At 42.7% G+C, this 17,276-nt stretch overlaps 1 protein-coding gene across 1 annotated transcript in view; it reads right to left on the bottom strand.

Moving 5' to 3' along the window:
• fbln1 (fibulin 1) overlaps positions 1–17,276 on the bottom strand; it is a gene marked incomplete in the record, with an annotated part of 79,992 nt that overhangs the window by 60,287 nt on the left and 2,429 nt on the right. The window contains 2 exon segments of the mRNA XM_014025242.1: positions 4,784–4,913; positions 8,769–8,877. Of these exon segments, the coding sequence (XP_013880696.1) occupies positions 4,784–4,913; positions 8,769–8,877 (239 nt within the window).

Below are 17,276 nucleotides of genomic sequence, written 5' to 3'. Positions count from 1 at the left end.
GCCTGGGGCACTGAGGTTGTGCCCCCCTGGACCGGGGACCGGTGGGGGCGGGAGGGGCGAGGGCCGTGGCGGGCTGCTTCCGGGCCTGGGCGGGCGTGCGCCCGGGTGCCCGGCTGCGGACCGGGAGCCTCTGGTGCGTTGGTGGGCTGTGGGTCTTACTGGCTGGGGGGCAGGTGTGGTTGGTGGGGGGCAGTTGGACCGCGGGTTGGGGGAGGTGGACCTAGCCTGGTTATCTAGTGTGTTATATGTTCTGAGAGGTATCTGAATGTTGGGGTGGGTGTAGAATTTGTTCTGGGGTGGGGATTGGGTGGATGGCCGTTGGTGCCGGCCAGGGGCAGTGCTTGGTCGGTTGGCTGGCCCTTCTGCTGCGGCGGGGCTTGTCTGGGTGCCGCCGTGCGCTGTCGACGGTTGGGTGGGTGCCTCGGCCGGATCGCCTGTTGGGGTTCGGTGGCCTCTTTGGGTGGCGGGCTGGTTGTGGGGCTGGGGGTCGGTTCCGGGGCATCTGGGCGGCTCTGGAGTGGGTGGACTGTGGGTTCGGGCTCTGGTGGTCCTCTGGGCTCTGTCCGGCCTTGGTCTTGGCCCCCAGGCCTGGCGGTGTGTCTGGACGAACAGCCGCRTGGGCCTCAGTCCCTGGATGGATCTCAGCGAGCGGGGGGGCCTACTGGAGTCAGCAGGGGAGCTGGCTCCCCGTGGGAGCATTTTTGCTCCCCCAGCAGTTTTTCTTCCCGTCTCTCACTACATACCCCCACCCTCTTCAATTACAACTTCATTCATGCAGGGTTCTGGGGAACAGGCTAGCTGCCTGGACCCCAATTTTATTACACACTCTAGACATCACTATAACATCTTCATGACATTCACATATAGGAAATGTGGGTTGGGGGGCACTCTATGACCACCGATATCTGTGCCCTCCCCCAATAGCTGCATGTAGACATTTAGGGGTTGGGGTGGAGTTGTGGTGGGGGGAAAACTGGTATCCCGCCAGCCTCTGCCCCTTCTTACTCTCCTTTTAACTACACTATAGAACAACATGCGTCAATAGCACATTTGAGGGTGTGGGTGTGTGAGTCGGGGTCTTCTTTTATTTATTTATTTATTTATTTCTCACTCCCCGTTTCCCGACTGATCTGCCAGGTGGGGGCCTGGACTGATGGTGGACTGGGAGCTTGGGGGGGCGCAGGGGGTTGGGCTTGCACTCTGGCTTCTCTGGAGCTGCGTGGACTCCAGGGATGCGGCTCCTGGTTGGTGTGGTCGGCCCGCTGGCCGGGGTGGTCGCCGGAACCCTGCGGGTGTCGGCTGGGGGTGTACCCCTGGCCACTGGCGGTGGTTGGGGGATCGTCGGGGCATGGCCTTGCTGGGGTGGGGGTGGCCGGTCGAGTCGGCGCGGTCCAGGCCGGGGCTTGGCCATCTGCTCCTCTCAACCCCAGGACAAATGGGTGTACCTCCTGGGTTCGGGTGTGGGCCGCCCTCTGTGGGGGGCGGGGGCATACCCTGGACCTGGGGGTTATAGAGTGTGTATCGAGAGTGTGAATGGAGTGTGGCATCTATTGTATGTCTTTGAATGAGTGGATGTGAGGATGAGGGTGGGATTGTATGATTGTGTTTGTGTATGCATGGGTATGTGTCAGGCTGGGACGTGGACTTCCCCCTCCCCTGGTTCGTTTGTCGCCCCCATCCCATACCGCCCTCTGGTGGGGGTGCCTTGCCCACTGGCGCACGGATGGCTCTTGGGGTCTGGGGCTGGGTGCTTGGGTGTGTGCTGGCTCGGCCTGGTGGCTGCCTGTCGGGGCTTGGGTCCTCTGGCCCTGTCGGCTCTCTGCTTGGGGGGGTGCGTCCTGGGGGCCGGGCCCTCTGTGCCTATGCCCGTGCTTGCCCTAGCGCAACGGGGGCTGGCGGGGGCCTGCGTGCTCGTCACTCCGGGCCACTGTGGGGCTGCTGCGTGTGGTCGCTGGTGGGGTTCTCCTGGGTCTCCCCTATGGTTTGACCTGGGGGTGGGTGTGCGGCTCTCCTTGCGTAGGTGTACCCGGGGGCCCGGTGCTTGGGGTTCCTGCTGGGGTCGTTGGCTTTGGCTTCCTCTTATGTCTGCCTTGTGCCTTGGGGGTCAGCTTTGAGACACCCCCACAGTCACTATTATACATTCCATTGGAGAAATCCTGTAAATTTATGCTTGCTCACAACCGCACGCAGACAGGTGTTCAGATCCGAGGGGTTCTGAATGATCACCAGGTATATATAGGTGGGTGTTTGTTTATCTGTCTGAATGTATATATGTATGCTTTCGCTAAGTTTTGTAATCTTAATTCTTTGCAGGTGTGCAGACAGATGTTGGATGGATTGTGTTTTCTTGACGTATATCTCACATATCATCAATTCTTTCTTTCACTTTTTTCCATTACATTGTAACTTTTCTTTCCTTTCCTTCTCTTTTCCTTTCTTTCGTCTTCTTTCTTGTCTATCTAAAAAAACACTGATGATGAAGAAGCTAAGATACTAATATTCAGATATTTAGTACTGCTTTCTACTGAAGTGGTTATAAGAGAAAAAAATACCTCATGTGTTAGCTAATTAAGCTGATCTGGATAGATGTTGACTATATTAGTTAAAAGTCAACCTATCACTTGTTTAAACCATATAAGTTTGAACTGGATCACAAAAACAGTGATAACAATTTAACAAAAATAAAGCTGGGCAAGAAAATAAATAAATAAATAAAAATAAACTATTCTTCAAAAAAAGGATAAAAACAGCGTTATTCATTGGTAAAGCAGCTCAGCTGGCAAATGAAGAAATTGAAGTCAATCATTTGACAATGAAGAAAACACTAAACAAAATGCTACATCCCAGACTCTACAAGCCTCAGTTAACATGTTAAATGTTGAAGTTAATGACTTTACAGTATCAAAGAAATAAAACTGTGTTGAAGATTTACAAGTAAAAAAGTACCTTATTTGAAGAAAGGGCATGGCAGCATGGCTTAGGTTAACAAATTTCCTCTAGACAAATTGCCAGACCACTGAAAAAATGTATTCTGGACAAACAAGATCAACACGACAGGAAACACAGCAATATCAGCTTCACCACCGAGCACCAACTGCCAAACAAAGTAGTGGAGCAGTGATGATTTGGACCCTGCAGGCTGTGGACCTGGTCATTTTTTAGTGTTTGAGTTTACTATAATGTTCTTGATAGTATATAAATAAATAAGTATTTTACAGTCAGCTTTGAAAGTTGGACAAAATTTCCTTCTTAACAAAAGTGATTAAAAGGATTATGTTGAAAATGATCAATTTAAAAATGTCAAAAATAGTTTTACAAGTTTTAAATAATGAGATGTGCTTCAGGTTCATTTTTGTTCATGCTTTTTTACTCACTAGTTTTCCATTATTGCTAATGATTATCTCCTTATAAAACAAAGTAAAAAAAAAACAACTTTTTCTGTCTATTGTAGGCTGCAGGGACCTAAAAGGCCCTGGAGGCCATGGTAAGGACCAGGGGTCGGATTTATAAAACTTGCGTACGCACAATTTGAGCCCAGAAACTTGCGTACGCCACTTTTTACGCCAAGGTTGTGATTTATAAAATCCAAACTTGACGTGAAAATGTGCGGTGCCTCACGCCAGCTCTGACCCATGTGTACGCTCATTTTGGAGACGTGAAACTGCGACACAGATGGTGAAGTGAGGAATTAGAGCCACACTGTGTAATGATCACTGTCAGATATTTAATTTACCTTCAGAATCAGACTTAAATAAAAGTTCCCGTGCGCAACTCCATTCATCTGCTTCCTCCTCAGACGACCCCGACCCACACAGACCCCTCCCCGATAAGAACAGCAGGACAGCAAAAGCTTTGGATACACGCGCAGGGCGTGTATCCAGTCCGTGTTTGTCACGCGCGCGCGCGGGGGATGTGTGCGTGTGTGTGTGCGTGCGTGCGCGCGCGGGGCGGGGGTCTGCCGCGGGTAACAGGGCAGGCAGGATGGGGAGAGGACGAGGAGAAGAGCGGGGGACTTATTCCTTATTTTACCTGACTTATTTAATTTAATTTTTATTGTTTTTATCGTCCTATAGGCTCTGACGGATAATTAATTTGAAGCTGAGGTTTTTTATTTTTATTTTTTAATAAAAATCGTTAGATTACTCTAAAGCAAAATGAGGGAAAATCTGTGTCAATTACAGACATTCTGTTCACGTGAGCAGCTGTCAGTCAGCACCTGTCATCCTCCAGACTCACGACAGAGCGCGTCTGAACCAATCAGTTTTGTTGGCATTGATCAGCTGACTGATTTAAATACATCTTAACATTCATGAGGTACTTTACATTGACTGTTTATGGTTGAATGTGGGCGTGTAGAGGGTAGAACCTGAGGCGGGACCTCGTGCGCAAACTCTGACGTGCGGCTGTGATTTATAAATGAAAGATGCGCAGAAACATGCATACGTACGGTTTTATAAATCTGAATATTTTTTGGCGTACGCCATTTCCGCCTTTTGGCCGTACGTTCACTTTTAGTATGGTTTCCACGCAATCCTTTATAAATGAGACCCCAGATGATTCAGTTACTTAAACATAAATACATTTCAAAACTACCAAAGGCACAATATCACTAGAGGTCATCAACACAATTTCAAGAGACAAAGTGTTTGAAATCCCTGGTACTAATGGCCAATCATTAATGTAATTGCTCATTGGTAGGCTAGATTTCATTTTCTCTATTGTTGGTATTATTTGTGTTTTCAGTAAATAAAGCAGCTGTGTGTAGATAAACATAAAAACACACCTTTGTAGTCTTGGTCTCACAGGTGTTGGTGAACAAAGAGTCGCAGGCTCCTTGGTCTTTTGCCACGTTGATACCAGTGGTGCACATGTTGTCCTCCAGGACTGTAACACAGCACTGCTCCTGCACTATCCTGCAGCAGAACACACACACACACACACACACACACACACACACACACACACACACACACACACACACACACACACACACACACACAAACACACACACCCAGGTGGTGCATTTACTCAGAGCTCTGTCAACAATCAGTTTGCAGCTAACCACTCAGCCTTAAAGTGTCCCCCATTAACTTTATCCTGAGGTAAGGCTCATGGAGATCTCTTGTCACAGTAAAAACTTGAGGCCAAATGGGTTCAGAGGAAATTCCTGGAAGCTTCCTGTGTTCATGTGTCAGCCATCAAGTCATCAAGTCAAGTAACATTTTGTCTTTTATCCACAAGACTTCTTCAGTCTGAGGAGCCTAAAGGTCTCCACTTACTCCCTCTGAAGCCAAACAGTCGACCTGCGGTCACGTGTTTGTTTGACATTTGTTTTCGCACACACCTTTCATGGCCCCTGAGACACAATGCGCCGAGCTCCAGTGAAAACCCTCCCACTGTGGCATATGTCACTGCACGGTGTTTCTTCTTGCTAGAGTCCACACTCCGGAAACAACCCCCAAAAAACTCAAATATCTGCCGTTATTTGTCCACAAATCTGTCTTCGTTAAAGCACCAGTTTTTGCCAGACAGACTTCTCCGTGCACAAAGTTTGTTATAACTTCTTGAGTTTTTGGCCATGTGACTATCTGATAAATGTCTGTTTCTGGGTCCAACAGTCAGTAGATGAAGCAAAATGCTGCAAATGCTGATTTCGGTAGTTTGGAGAGTGTGTGTGAAAGCCTAAACTCCATCTACTCAGACTGAAGAAGTCTTTTGGATAAATCACAAAACATTTCACCAATGAACAGAGGACCTGACTCCACCATGTTAGATGTTTTCCACTTGGACTTTTGAGCATGCATCAGGATGCTTTCAAATTTATGGCGTTCCATTTATGCCATCGGTTTGCGTGTGCAGTAACACAGATTTGAGAGCAGATCATAATATGAACAAACAATAATTTGAACCGTGTGCATTCAAATAACACACAGGCTCACGCAGCTCCCCTGCTGCTTGCTCAACTCTCTTCCTGATTGTGTTCGACTCCCTCCCTCCCTCCTCTCAACTTTGTGTCTGCTCGTGCGGCTCCTTCCCTCCCTCCTCTCATCCTCCCCTCTGTTCGCTCGCAGTGTTGTCTCTGTGCTCGCAACCCAAGTTGTATGTAAATGAATCACATCACCGGCCAATCACAGACAGGGTTTTTTCATCCAATCAAGGCACTTATTGCAAATCTACCAAACCAAGAGACGGAAATGACAAAATCAAATGCAGGCCCATTAAATCAGCAAAAGATAATAATAAGATATATTTTATATTTTTTGTAGCCCAAAAATATTTAGTTAAGCATACAAATATGCTTACTGTCATTGTGTATTTCAGGCAATGCATCTGTAATCCAGGTAAAAAAAAAAAACCACAAGTTTAACTATATTATCTTTTGGCAAAAGATAATATATTTAAATTTAAACATTATCTTTTGCCAAAAGTTAATATGTTTAAATTTTGTAGCCCAACAATATTTAGCAAAGCATAAAAATGTGGTCCCTGTCATTGTGAATTTAAGAAAATATTTTTAAAATACTTTAGGATTAGGATACTTGTTGGTTTTGATATTATTTGTAGATATTCAAATTAAGCACTCTTGATACAACAGAATATCAGCAATGAAGAGGGATTAATAAATTAATTTGAATATCTACAAATAATATTAAAACCAACAGTAATTATCTTAATGTAATTAAAACATATTGCCAATAAGAGCCTAATAATAATAATAATAATAATAATAATAATAATAATCATCATCATCATAATAATAATAAAAATAATTTAAAAAGTTAAGTTAAATTTATGTTTTTTTTTTCCTACCTGGATTACAGAGATGCATTGCCTAAAATATACAATGACAGTAAGCATATTTGTATGCTCAACTAAATATTCTGGGCTACAAAATAAATAAAATATATTTTATTATTATCTTTTGCTGATTTAATGGGCCTGCATCTAAGAATTTGTCACTTCAGCCTCTTGCACTCTAAAAATGAAATGTTGGATTTACTTAACCATGTTATGTTACCTGGTTCCACTTAACTGAGTTGAGTAAATTCAAAGCAACATACTCTTTGGTTCTTTGGTTAAAAAATGATATATTGCTTTGAAATTACTCAACTCAGTTAAGTGGAACCAGGTAACATAACATTGTTAAGTAAATCTAGCATTTCATTTTTACAGAGTGGTTTAGTGGATTTGCAAAAAGTGCTTTGATTGGATGAAAAAACCCTGTCTGTGATTGGCTGGTCATGTGGTTCGTACAACTTGGGTTGCGAGTGCAGAGACAGCTGCGAGCAAGCAGAGGGGAGATTGAGAGGAGGGGGAGGGAGCCACGCATCACGCAAAGTTGAGAGGAGGGAGGAAGGGAGTCGAGCACAATTGAGCAAGCAGGGAGGGAGCTGCGTGAGTGTGTGTGTTATTTAAATGCACACGGTTCAAATTATTGTTTGCTCATATTAATATCTGCTCTCAAATCTGTGTTACTGCGCTCGCAAGCCGATGGCACAAATGGAACGCCATACAAATTTACATTATTTTTGGTTATGAAAAAAAGCTAAGACAAAACTGTTTTTCCCCCTTTTCATTGCACCTTTGGAACAGTCTCAGGATGCTGAAGGCAGAGGACAGAAACAACTTAAGTATCAATCTCATCACATTATTGATACAATGCAAGAGTTGATATCAACATTTCGATCAATCTGCACAACACTGCTGGCTGCAGTCTGTGTCAGATTCAGACAAGCATAGATTTTCTGAGAAACTATTTAGATGGAAGTATACGAGTGAATTTGCTGCTAGATGAAAAAAAATTTAAAACAAGTAAAACATAAATATTAGGTATCAAGTGGGGAGCATCAGAAAAGAATATGTGGTTTTGTCCAGAGATTGTCCAGAGATTGCAGCTCCAATGGGCCAATCAGTTAAGATAAGCTAGTTGTTTCTGTCAGGTTTGGATTCATCTCACTGTAGTATTACTAAAAGCTGTTGCATCATCTTCTCCTTTTCAACAAACTGTCTCATAGGTTCTTACCAGCAATCTCTTTCCACATAAACTGCAGCAGATGTCAAACTCACATCAGCACACTGTCCTTCTCTACAGAACCTTTTAAGGCCATATTCATGCTCCTGGTTTTCTTTCTCTAGCATACTTTCTTCCTTCAGACGCTTAAGCAATTGTTCAAATTCCTGTTTTTTTTCCCTCTCTTTATCCTCCCACCATGTCACATTTCACCTCTGAGGTATTTTCTGAGTTTTAAACAATTGTTCTTCTCTCTCTCCACGATTTTCCATCCCCAAACATGCCCTGCTCCTTACACAAATAACTGATTTTACCTTTGTATCCTCAAACTATAGAGACAAATTTGGGATCACTTTTGGCAATATGGTAAATGTGTTTTCCTTCAGTTTTCAGAGAGCAGCTCCCTGACACCAAGGCTCTGAACCATTAGAACACCTTCTAAGGTTACCAGCAGAGCTGTAATTATCCCATTATTAGTAGTATTTCCAGCTCACATGTGAAGTGAATAATGTGTGCAGAGATTTATAGTAGTAAGGTATTATAATCTCATTATAAACACTTGAAGACATTTTCAACCAGCTGAAGACAAATCTCAAAGGTCCAAGCTGCATGAGCCTATGTAGTGCTGACAGATAGTGAAAGGCTCTGACAAAGGTTAAAGTTTTCAATGACTTGTAAACCTGGATCTGGATTCCCAGATCAACTATTCCTCTGGAGCCCTGTGGGTTTAAATCACTGACAGCTAACACTTGCTTACCTGCACGTGGTTGAGCCCGAGATGAGAGGAAGGGATGCACAATCTTTGTTCTCAGTTCCATAAGTCTGGCCATGTTTACAGCAATCATCTAAGGAGATGTTTTCTTCTCCTACGGACATGAACACAACACAAAATCTGGTTTAGGAGTGAAGACATTTTTAAAGAAGGCTCTTATACAACCTTTACAACCATATTTCAATAATTGAATTAAGACCCACTATTTACTGAAGTCATGCCTACTACCTCCCAGAGTTTTAGCAGATAATTTAAAGTTGCAAAATGACTGAGTAAAGGCCACTTTGTCCAAACTTTGAAAATAACACCACGTGCCATTACAAGCTCATTATCAGTAGTAGTGACCGCGTTATCTCTGTGTTTAGGTTAGCCATTTTAAATAAAAACTGCAAATAAATTGCAGAAATAAATGTAGCATTTCAACATGTCATTAAAATCTATTCAGAGATTCATAAAACATTTCGCTAACAGACAGATTGAAATATGTAATGGCAAATTTGTAAACAAAGATGTGATCAGTTATTGCAGAACATGTAATGGGTATAAGTCTCAGTTTGGGCTTCATAGACAACCAGTCTTGACAAGGAAGGTAAATATACTGGAAAATGTCCTGTGAATAAGCGCCTCTATGTCTGAGACCATGCTCTTGAGCCGGAAAAGGGTAGGGCGCCTTCTTCAGGTCGGGGAGGAGGTCCTGCCCCAAGTGGAGGAGTTTAAGTATCTCRGGGTCTTGTTCATGAATGAGGGAAGAATGGAGCAGGAGATCGACAGGTGGATTGGTGCTGCATCTGCAGTGATGCGGGCGTTGTACCGGTCTGTCGTGGTGAAGCGAGAGCTGAGCCAGAAGGTAAAGCTCTTGATTTACCTGTCGGTCTACGTTCCTACCCTCATCTATGGTCACGAGCTTTGAGTAGTGACCGAAAGAACGAGATCACAGATACAAGCGGAAATGAGTTTCCTCCGCAAGGTGTCTGGGCTCTACCTTAGAGATAGGGTGAGAAGCTCAGTCATCCGGGAGGGACTCAGAGTAGTGCCGCTGCTCCTCCACACTGAGAGGAGCCAGTTGAGGTGGCTTGGGCATCTGGTTAGGATGCCTCCTGGACGCCTCCCTGGTGAGGTGTTCCGGGCACGTCCCACTGGGAGGAGGCCCAGAAGAAAACCCAGGACATGCTGGAGGGACTTGGTTTCTCCGCTGGCCTGGGAATGCCTTGGGATTCTCCCAGATGAGCTGGCCCAACTGGCTGGGTTGAGGGAAGTCTGGGTCTCTCTGCTTAGGCTGCTGCCCCCGCGACCCAATCCTGAATAAGAAGAAAACGGGTGGAGATATGGACTATAACCAAAAGAACAAGTTGTGTCATCCAGGGGGAGATTAAAGTTAAGCTGTTTCTCTTCTGCACTGGAAAGAATCAGCTGAGGTGGTTGAAACATGTGATCAGCCATCTGGTCACTTCACCTTGGAAGTGTTTTGAGCAAGTCCCACTGAAAGGTGATGCCAGGAAAGACCCAGAACTTGCTGAATTGATTATATATTTCCTCTTTGGCCTGGAAACTCTTCGGTACCCCCCCACGATGAGCATGACAGTGCCTTCTGGGTAGGGGCGAGTGTCTGGACTTCTCTCCTTGAGCTGATACTTCCACAGCTTGGCTGCTGACAACTGGGTGCAAATCAATGGATGCATTTCATGTAGCAACTTTGAAACTGCTTTGTAAGGGACTTGGATAAGAGAACAAACCACTCACTTCTTGTAATCTGAATAATTCAGTTCAAATTTTCTAAATATTGATTAGTTTCAGGACAAAACATCAGAAAGATTTTTTGTCTTATGTGGAAGCTTTGTTCATTTTATGCACATTTAAGGCCAAATTTAGCCTGATTCCAGGACAGTAGCTGGGATATGATTATCCAGGGTAGTCAAAACTGGATGAAGTTCTTAATTTTGATGGAAAATTTCATAAAATGACAACTAAGAAATTATACTTTGAATGCTTTAACATGAGACCCAGCAGTACTTCAGTCTTGCAGAAGCCAGCATGATTTGGACACTACATCCATCTGCAACCTCTCAAGTTTTACTGCTAAATATAATTTTTTTTTGTCCAAATAAACCGTGCTGAGTGGCATTGCTTTTGCTTGGAATAAACGTTCTCTACTCCAAGTAAAAGAAGTCTTTGCCTTTTTATTCCATGACTGGAAGACAGACACATGACACAGTGGGCAGTGGCGGCTGGTCAAAAGGGGGCGCTAGGGCACTGCCCCACCACTAGTTTTTTGTACACACAAAAAAAATAAAATAACTAAATAAAACGTTATAAATGTTTCAAAAAATATGTTTTCTGATAAGTAAAATAAATAATTTAGAGTTATTGATGTGTAAACTTCCATTTTACTCATGAGCTTTTTCGTGTTGAGTCACTTCCGGGTCACGAATGGTTCAACGCCCCAGACTCCCATAGACAAGTCATTGGAAGATTTTGCACATGTGCAGTAAGTCCCCAATGCAAAAGTATAGGGTGGCCTGTGGCGCAGCTTGTCACCGCCCCGCAGCTGACCTCTGGTAGTGGGTCCACCCTGTCGACGACTCGACGTCATATTAATGCGACAGCCGGCAGGGCTTCAGGGCTTGGGGTGGCTGTGGTGTAGTGGTAGAGCAGCCGGCTTTGGGACCCGCAAGTCACAGGTTCAACTCCCCGCCATGCCTACATGCCGTTGTGTCCTTGGGCAAGACACTTCACCCACCTTGCCTACTGATGGTGGTCAGAGGGGCTGGTGGCGCAGCATGGCAGCCTCATTTCTGTCAGTCTGCCCCAGGGCAGCTGTGGCTACAATGTAGCTTACTGCCATCAGTGTGTGAATGTGAGTGTGAATGAATGATGCATGAAAATTATAAAGCGTCTTTGAGGGTCTCGAAAACCACTATATAAAACTAATGCATTATTATTATTATTCAGGAGGCAGATTTTGAAGAACAACAAACGGGAATGAAGGAGAAAACAACACTGTAAGTTTCTTATATCTAAACCTTTTCAAAGCAGAACATATGAGGAGAAACTTAAAGTGAAGTAGCTTGGACCGGATAAGCCAAACATAATTAAAATTGAGCAAGAACATGTTTAGCATTAAGACTTGATTACATGCTGTTAGTGTTAGCCAAGTTGTAACAACTGCTCAAAAAAGAAAAGGTCCTAGATCTGAATGAAGGAAATATTCTCATTGAATACTTTCTTCTAAACAAAGCTGAATGTGCTGACAGCTTGTGAAATAGTTTATCATCAGTGTTACTTCCTAAATGGACATTTTGATTTCACAGAAGTTTGATTTACTTGGAGTTAGATTGTGTTGGTGTTCCCAAATGGTGAACAAAACTTAATAAAATATAAAAATATTTTTTAATGTTTTAGTTTTTTTTTATAAATTACTATTGTTTGAATTTATTCTTTAAAAAGGGGCAGATATTAAAAGATGTTTTTCTTCTTTCTGCTGCCATTCATTTTATTTATATATATTCTTCTTCTGTTGTGCATAGAGTTTATTTTGTTTTTTAATAAAATGAATACATTTTTAAAATAAACATAATGTAATAGTTAACCTTAGAGCTGCAACAATTTGTTGCTATTAAAATAACATCATTTGTTTTCATATTAAATATATACCAGAAAGCTCACTTGTAGCCATCTCCACATTGAATTAAATTTGTGCATTTATTGTTTTAGGTTTGTGACAGCATCTTGAGCCATTCACAAAACATCTGATCAGAGCTACAGTGCTGCAGGCAGATAGGTTCCTGCAGGATCACAGACAATTTTCTGAAGTAGCTCTGAAGACCATGGAGGCTCACTCAGTGCTGAACAGGACCAAGAAGTTTGATCTAGTTCTGGAGCTGCAGTGGTGCTGTGACTCTGTACCAGCTCTTCATGGAGAACAATCTGCAGGACACCTTCAGAGACTGTGACTCTGCTGAACATTCTCATCACATCTCCTCTGACCACAGCTGAATCTGAGAGGAGCTTCAACACTGAAGAGATTCCAGACTTTCCTCAGGTACAACATCACATCTCACTGCACTGACCATGCTCTCTATAGAGAAGAATCTGGTTAAAACGTCCCTGACTTTAACCAGCCATGAAGAAATTTGCTTCTCATTAACAGAAGAGAAAATTTTATGTACAAAAAATAACACAATACATGACATTGTAATGCTATTTTATTATTTTCATTTGTTTAATAAATACACTGGTGTGACACAACTTAGTACGTTTAATTGCTTTCTGAGATACGTCTATTTTGGAGTTGTAGCCCCACCTGGAGAAAAATCCACCAGCCGCCACTGCTTTTGGGGGATGTTTTTATGATGACATAAAATGGTGAATATGCTAAATGGTAAATGGAATATGGAATATGTTGTTGCAGACATAAAAGGCGCTTTTTTTGCCTGGAGCAGGGCCAGTTCTGTGGGGACTGGTTCATGTGGATTAGAGAGTTTGAAATGCCTGAACTCTGTAAACAATCTGCCGTCACAATCACATCAATTCACTCGGCTGCGGTTTGTGTGAAATGCCAAACGTGAAATGGCTTTGGCAGATAGACTTTGTTTTCTTCTCGTTTTTGCCTACAGCCTGAATCAAGACCAGTGTGCCAAAGTATTAAAAAAAACTCTCAAGAGAGAGACAAAAACCAGACAAAACAAACTTAAGGTAAAATATTTTTATTGATTCTTAGTAACAGAACACTTGCTGGTTCTGGTTCATAAGAATATGCATTGAATTACTGGGTCCAGTTGTTGTGAAATGCCCTGAATGAATGGTTTTGTTTAAGACGGAGCGTCTGCATCGAGGGGTCTGGCAGGAGAAAACAGCTTTAGAGTTAGATAAGACTGGGGAGGACAAGTGTCTAGAGTAGCAGATTTCAAGTTTTATAGAGTAGCTGCTTTTTCCTGGAGGAGCAGGGGAAACTTGTGTAATAACCATTAAATCAAATTAGTTACACTGAGACATAACCAGAAACAGTCATTACAAACCAAAAAGAAAAAATAAGTAGGTCCTCTGGAAGGGTTCTTCTTTAGTGAAACGTTTCGTCTCTCATCCAAGAGACTTCAGTCTGATGAGTTTCAGGTGAACCCAGCCTAAGAGCACCGCCTCCACATGGTGGACAAACAGGTTAGTCACATGCAAAAGAGGGCCATCGCTTAACAATAGGCTTGATTAGCTCTATTGTTCATAGAGGATCATGTGCCCCATCACCTGACTTACTGGTTTGGATGCTGTGGTTCTTAGGTGTCGTGTCATGTGTATGTAGTGAATGCAGGCGGGGCTCAACGTCCCCTTGAAAGAATGAGCAAGCATAGACGAGCTACTTCATCGGGTCAGGACTCTGCAGTTCACACTCATCTACAGGCCAGCGGTCACTCTTTCAGGGATGAAGATGTTCTCATCCTTGATAGAGAGGAACGTTGGTTTGAGAGAGGAGTAAAGGAAGCCATCTTTGTGAAGAAAAACCGTCCACTATTAAACAGAGATGGAGGCCTTCATGTCCAGTTGTCCTCCTCCTACAATGCTGTCATTGCAAGTATGACTCGGCCCCCTGTGAGCAAAAGGTGTGAATCAGGGCCCCAACTATTGACCCTTTGCACCCACGTGACAAAGGTCACGTGATACCGGCATGTCGGATGGCAGAAGCCACGGAGCGGTGTATTGAATTGAATGGCAGCGGTTGTTTTTTGAAGTTTTTTTTCTTTTTGCCATGTTTTCTACTTGTTTAAGTTTAGATAATTTATCTGTGGAAGTCGCACACCTAGCTGGGGCTCACAGACAGCATTATTTACAGAAGTTGGACATAGCTAGCTTAGAAATCGACCCTTATCTTCTCCCTCTGGACTTTGTGTTTGTTGATTTGATCAAAACGCAAACTTTGCCTGAATTCACGCCACATGACTTATACCACTATGTCATAAATGGTGTTCCCCCCTACACTGGAGCTGACTTAAAAGCATATAAAAGCCTGGATGCTTATCAGTTTTTTTGTTGCTGGATGAGTTGACCCGGGACAGGACAGGGTACTACTGTTACATGGTGGGACAAGATATCTCATAATGGCGAAGGTAAGACTTGCTTGTCAATGCTAATGTATTTTCATTTGCCGATTCCATACGCGATTCTAGATGTTTTTCGGGTTACTGAGCACCTCGAAGCGGAGAGCCGACAACGTGGCCAGCGGGCTAGGAAGCTAACAAGCTAGTAGCTTCTCTTCATGTTAAACAGCTCCGGGTACAACAGCGTTCCGAGCTGCGCTTCTTTCTGTTCGATATTTAGCTGAAATGATCCATTCCCAGTTAAATTAAAAGATGAACAGCTTTGATGATCAGCTGGTCTGATTTTATGACCACCTGAATGTGCAACTGGTGTTTACTCCATCAATGTGGAAAAAATAAATAAAGGGACTTTGAGCCCCGCCTGCATTCACTACATACACATGACACAACACCTAAGAACCACAGCATCCAAACCAATAAGTCAGGTGATGGGACACATGACCCTCTATGAACAATAGAGCTAATCAAGCCTATTGTTAAGTGATGGCCCTCTTTTGCATGTGACTAACATGTTTGTCCATGTGGAGGCAGTGCTCTTAAGGCTGAGTTCACCTGAATTTCATCAGACTGAAGAAGTCTCTTGGACGTGAGACGAAATGTTTCACAAAAGAAGAACCCATCCAGAGGACCTACTGATTTTTTCTTTTTGATTTTTTTCTAACTGGATTACTGAGATGCATCAGGACAGTCATTACAAACAGTCATTGGATTGACTAACACTCAAGCAGCACAGTAAAAGTGTTGCAATTAGAACAGCTTCATAGGTCAGAAAGGTCCTGAGGTTTTTATAGCAGGTTTACTTGTTTAATTGACACATTAGCAAGATTTAACTGGATATAACAATTGTTAAGAATCCATTAGCTAAGATAAAGTCTGAGTTGCATTAGACAAAGCTGAGTCTGTAGTGTTCTTTACAGTTTTTGTAGTCTGAATACTTTTTTCCTAATTTATGCATTTATATATTAAATTGTTCAGCTCATTCAAGTGATTGATGCTTTGACTTTTGTGTTTAACAGTTTTAATCATTTTAAAAGTGCTTATCTTAAATTACAAATTTTTTACACTGGAAAGTACTTTGAGATCGACTTGGTTTTATCAAAATAAGAGAGGATATACTGTAAGATTAACGTTATTCTCCCGAAGGAAATTAGTCTTGGGTACAGACCATGACTGTTACACAGTCACAGTGAATGTCACAGTGTTGAATTCACACACACACACACACACACACACACACACACACACACACACACACACACACACACACACACGCGCGCGCGCACACACACAAAACACTTTTACAATGAATACATTTAAAGAGAATGAAGCAAAATCTTACACCATTACCTAAAGTCACAATTTACAATTACTAAGTACTACATAACATATTTCATAGAATTTTACTTCAACATATCTGCACAATTTTTTTTCTTATGCCACTTTTATTAGCTAGTGTTTGGATAGCTTTTAGTTAATGTTCTGCTTGTTTTAGCCTTTAGCTAATGTTTTTTCTTTTATTTTACCAACTCAGTTTATGCTTTTTAAGGAATTTTTATCAAGTTATTCTGCATTTAGTGTTCGCACTGCAATTTCAGTAGAAAAATGCAATTTTGCTCGTTTTAAAAATGGTTTTAAAACACAAAGAACTGTTGCAAGACTGATGACTAACTTGTCAGAATGGAGTATTTCAACAAGATCAGCAGAATTTCTGTTGACGGCTGCAACTCTGAAACATCCTCTGACCTATAAACCAACAAGAAGCTTTTAAAATGGCACATTATTTTATAAGCTTGTTTCATGGGACAACTAGCATGACCCCCTTTAAAGGCTGTCTGGTTTTACTGTAAATGGGACCAGTCAGACCAGTTGAAACTAACGTAGTCTATAAACCCCTGACAAGAAGTTGCAGTGTGAATCGGATACTGTTTTCCAAATACATTAACTTGAATGACTGTATGTCACCCGCCACCTTTCAAGCCACAGTTCTTCACTGAGAATACGTAGCTGCTTTGGTCAAATTATCTAAATGGTGATTTTGTGAGTTCTTGCTAGACATGATGGCACTCAGACAATGTTCTAGGGATGACTCACAGCTACTACACCAGAAAGTAGCAAAAGGACTGTGAAACTGCATTAGTTATAGCCATTGTTGTTTGCTAAGGTTGACTGCAACATCCATTTCAATTAGCTTTTTTTAGTGCATTCACTAAACACCAGTACACAAATTTAATAGAATTTATAAAGCCATTTTTTACACCAAATTTTAGTGCTGGGCGGCATGCCGTTTTGTACCAAATACCGGTTTTTATTTTGTTATGATATGAATTTTTTGAATACCGGACATTCCGGTTTAAATAGCGGAACGTTTCATCGCGGCCGCCAGTGAACTGTTGTTTCCCGGGGGACA

The sequence above is a fragment of the Austrofundulus limnaeus genome, unplaced genomic scaffold (assembly GCF_001266775.1).
Source record: "Austrofundulus limnaeus strain Quisiro unplaced genomic scaffold, Austrofundulus_limnaeus-1.0 Scaffold463, whole genome shotgun sequence".
Classification (NCBI taxonomy): domain Eukaryota; kingdom Metazoa; phylum Chordata; class Actinopteri; order Cyprinodontiformes; family Rivulidae; genus Austrofundulus; species Austrofundulus limnaeus.
Note: the sequence above shows the minus strand (reverse complement) of the source record. Positions and strands in the feature narration are given on the sequence as shown.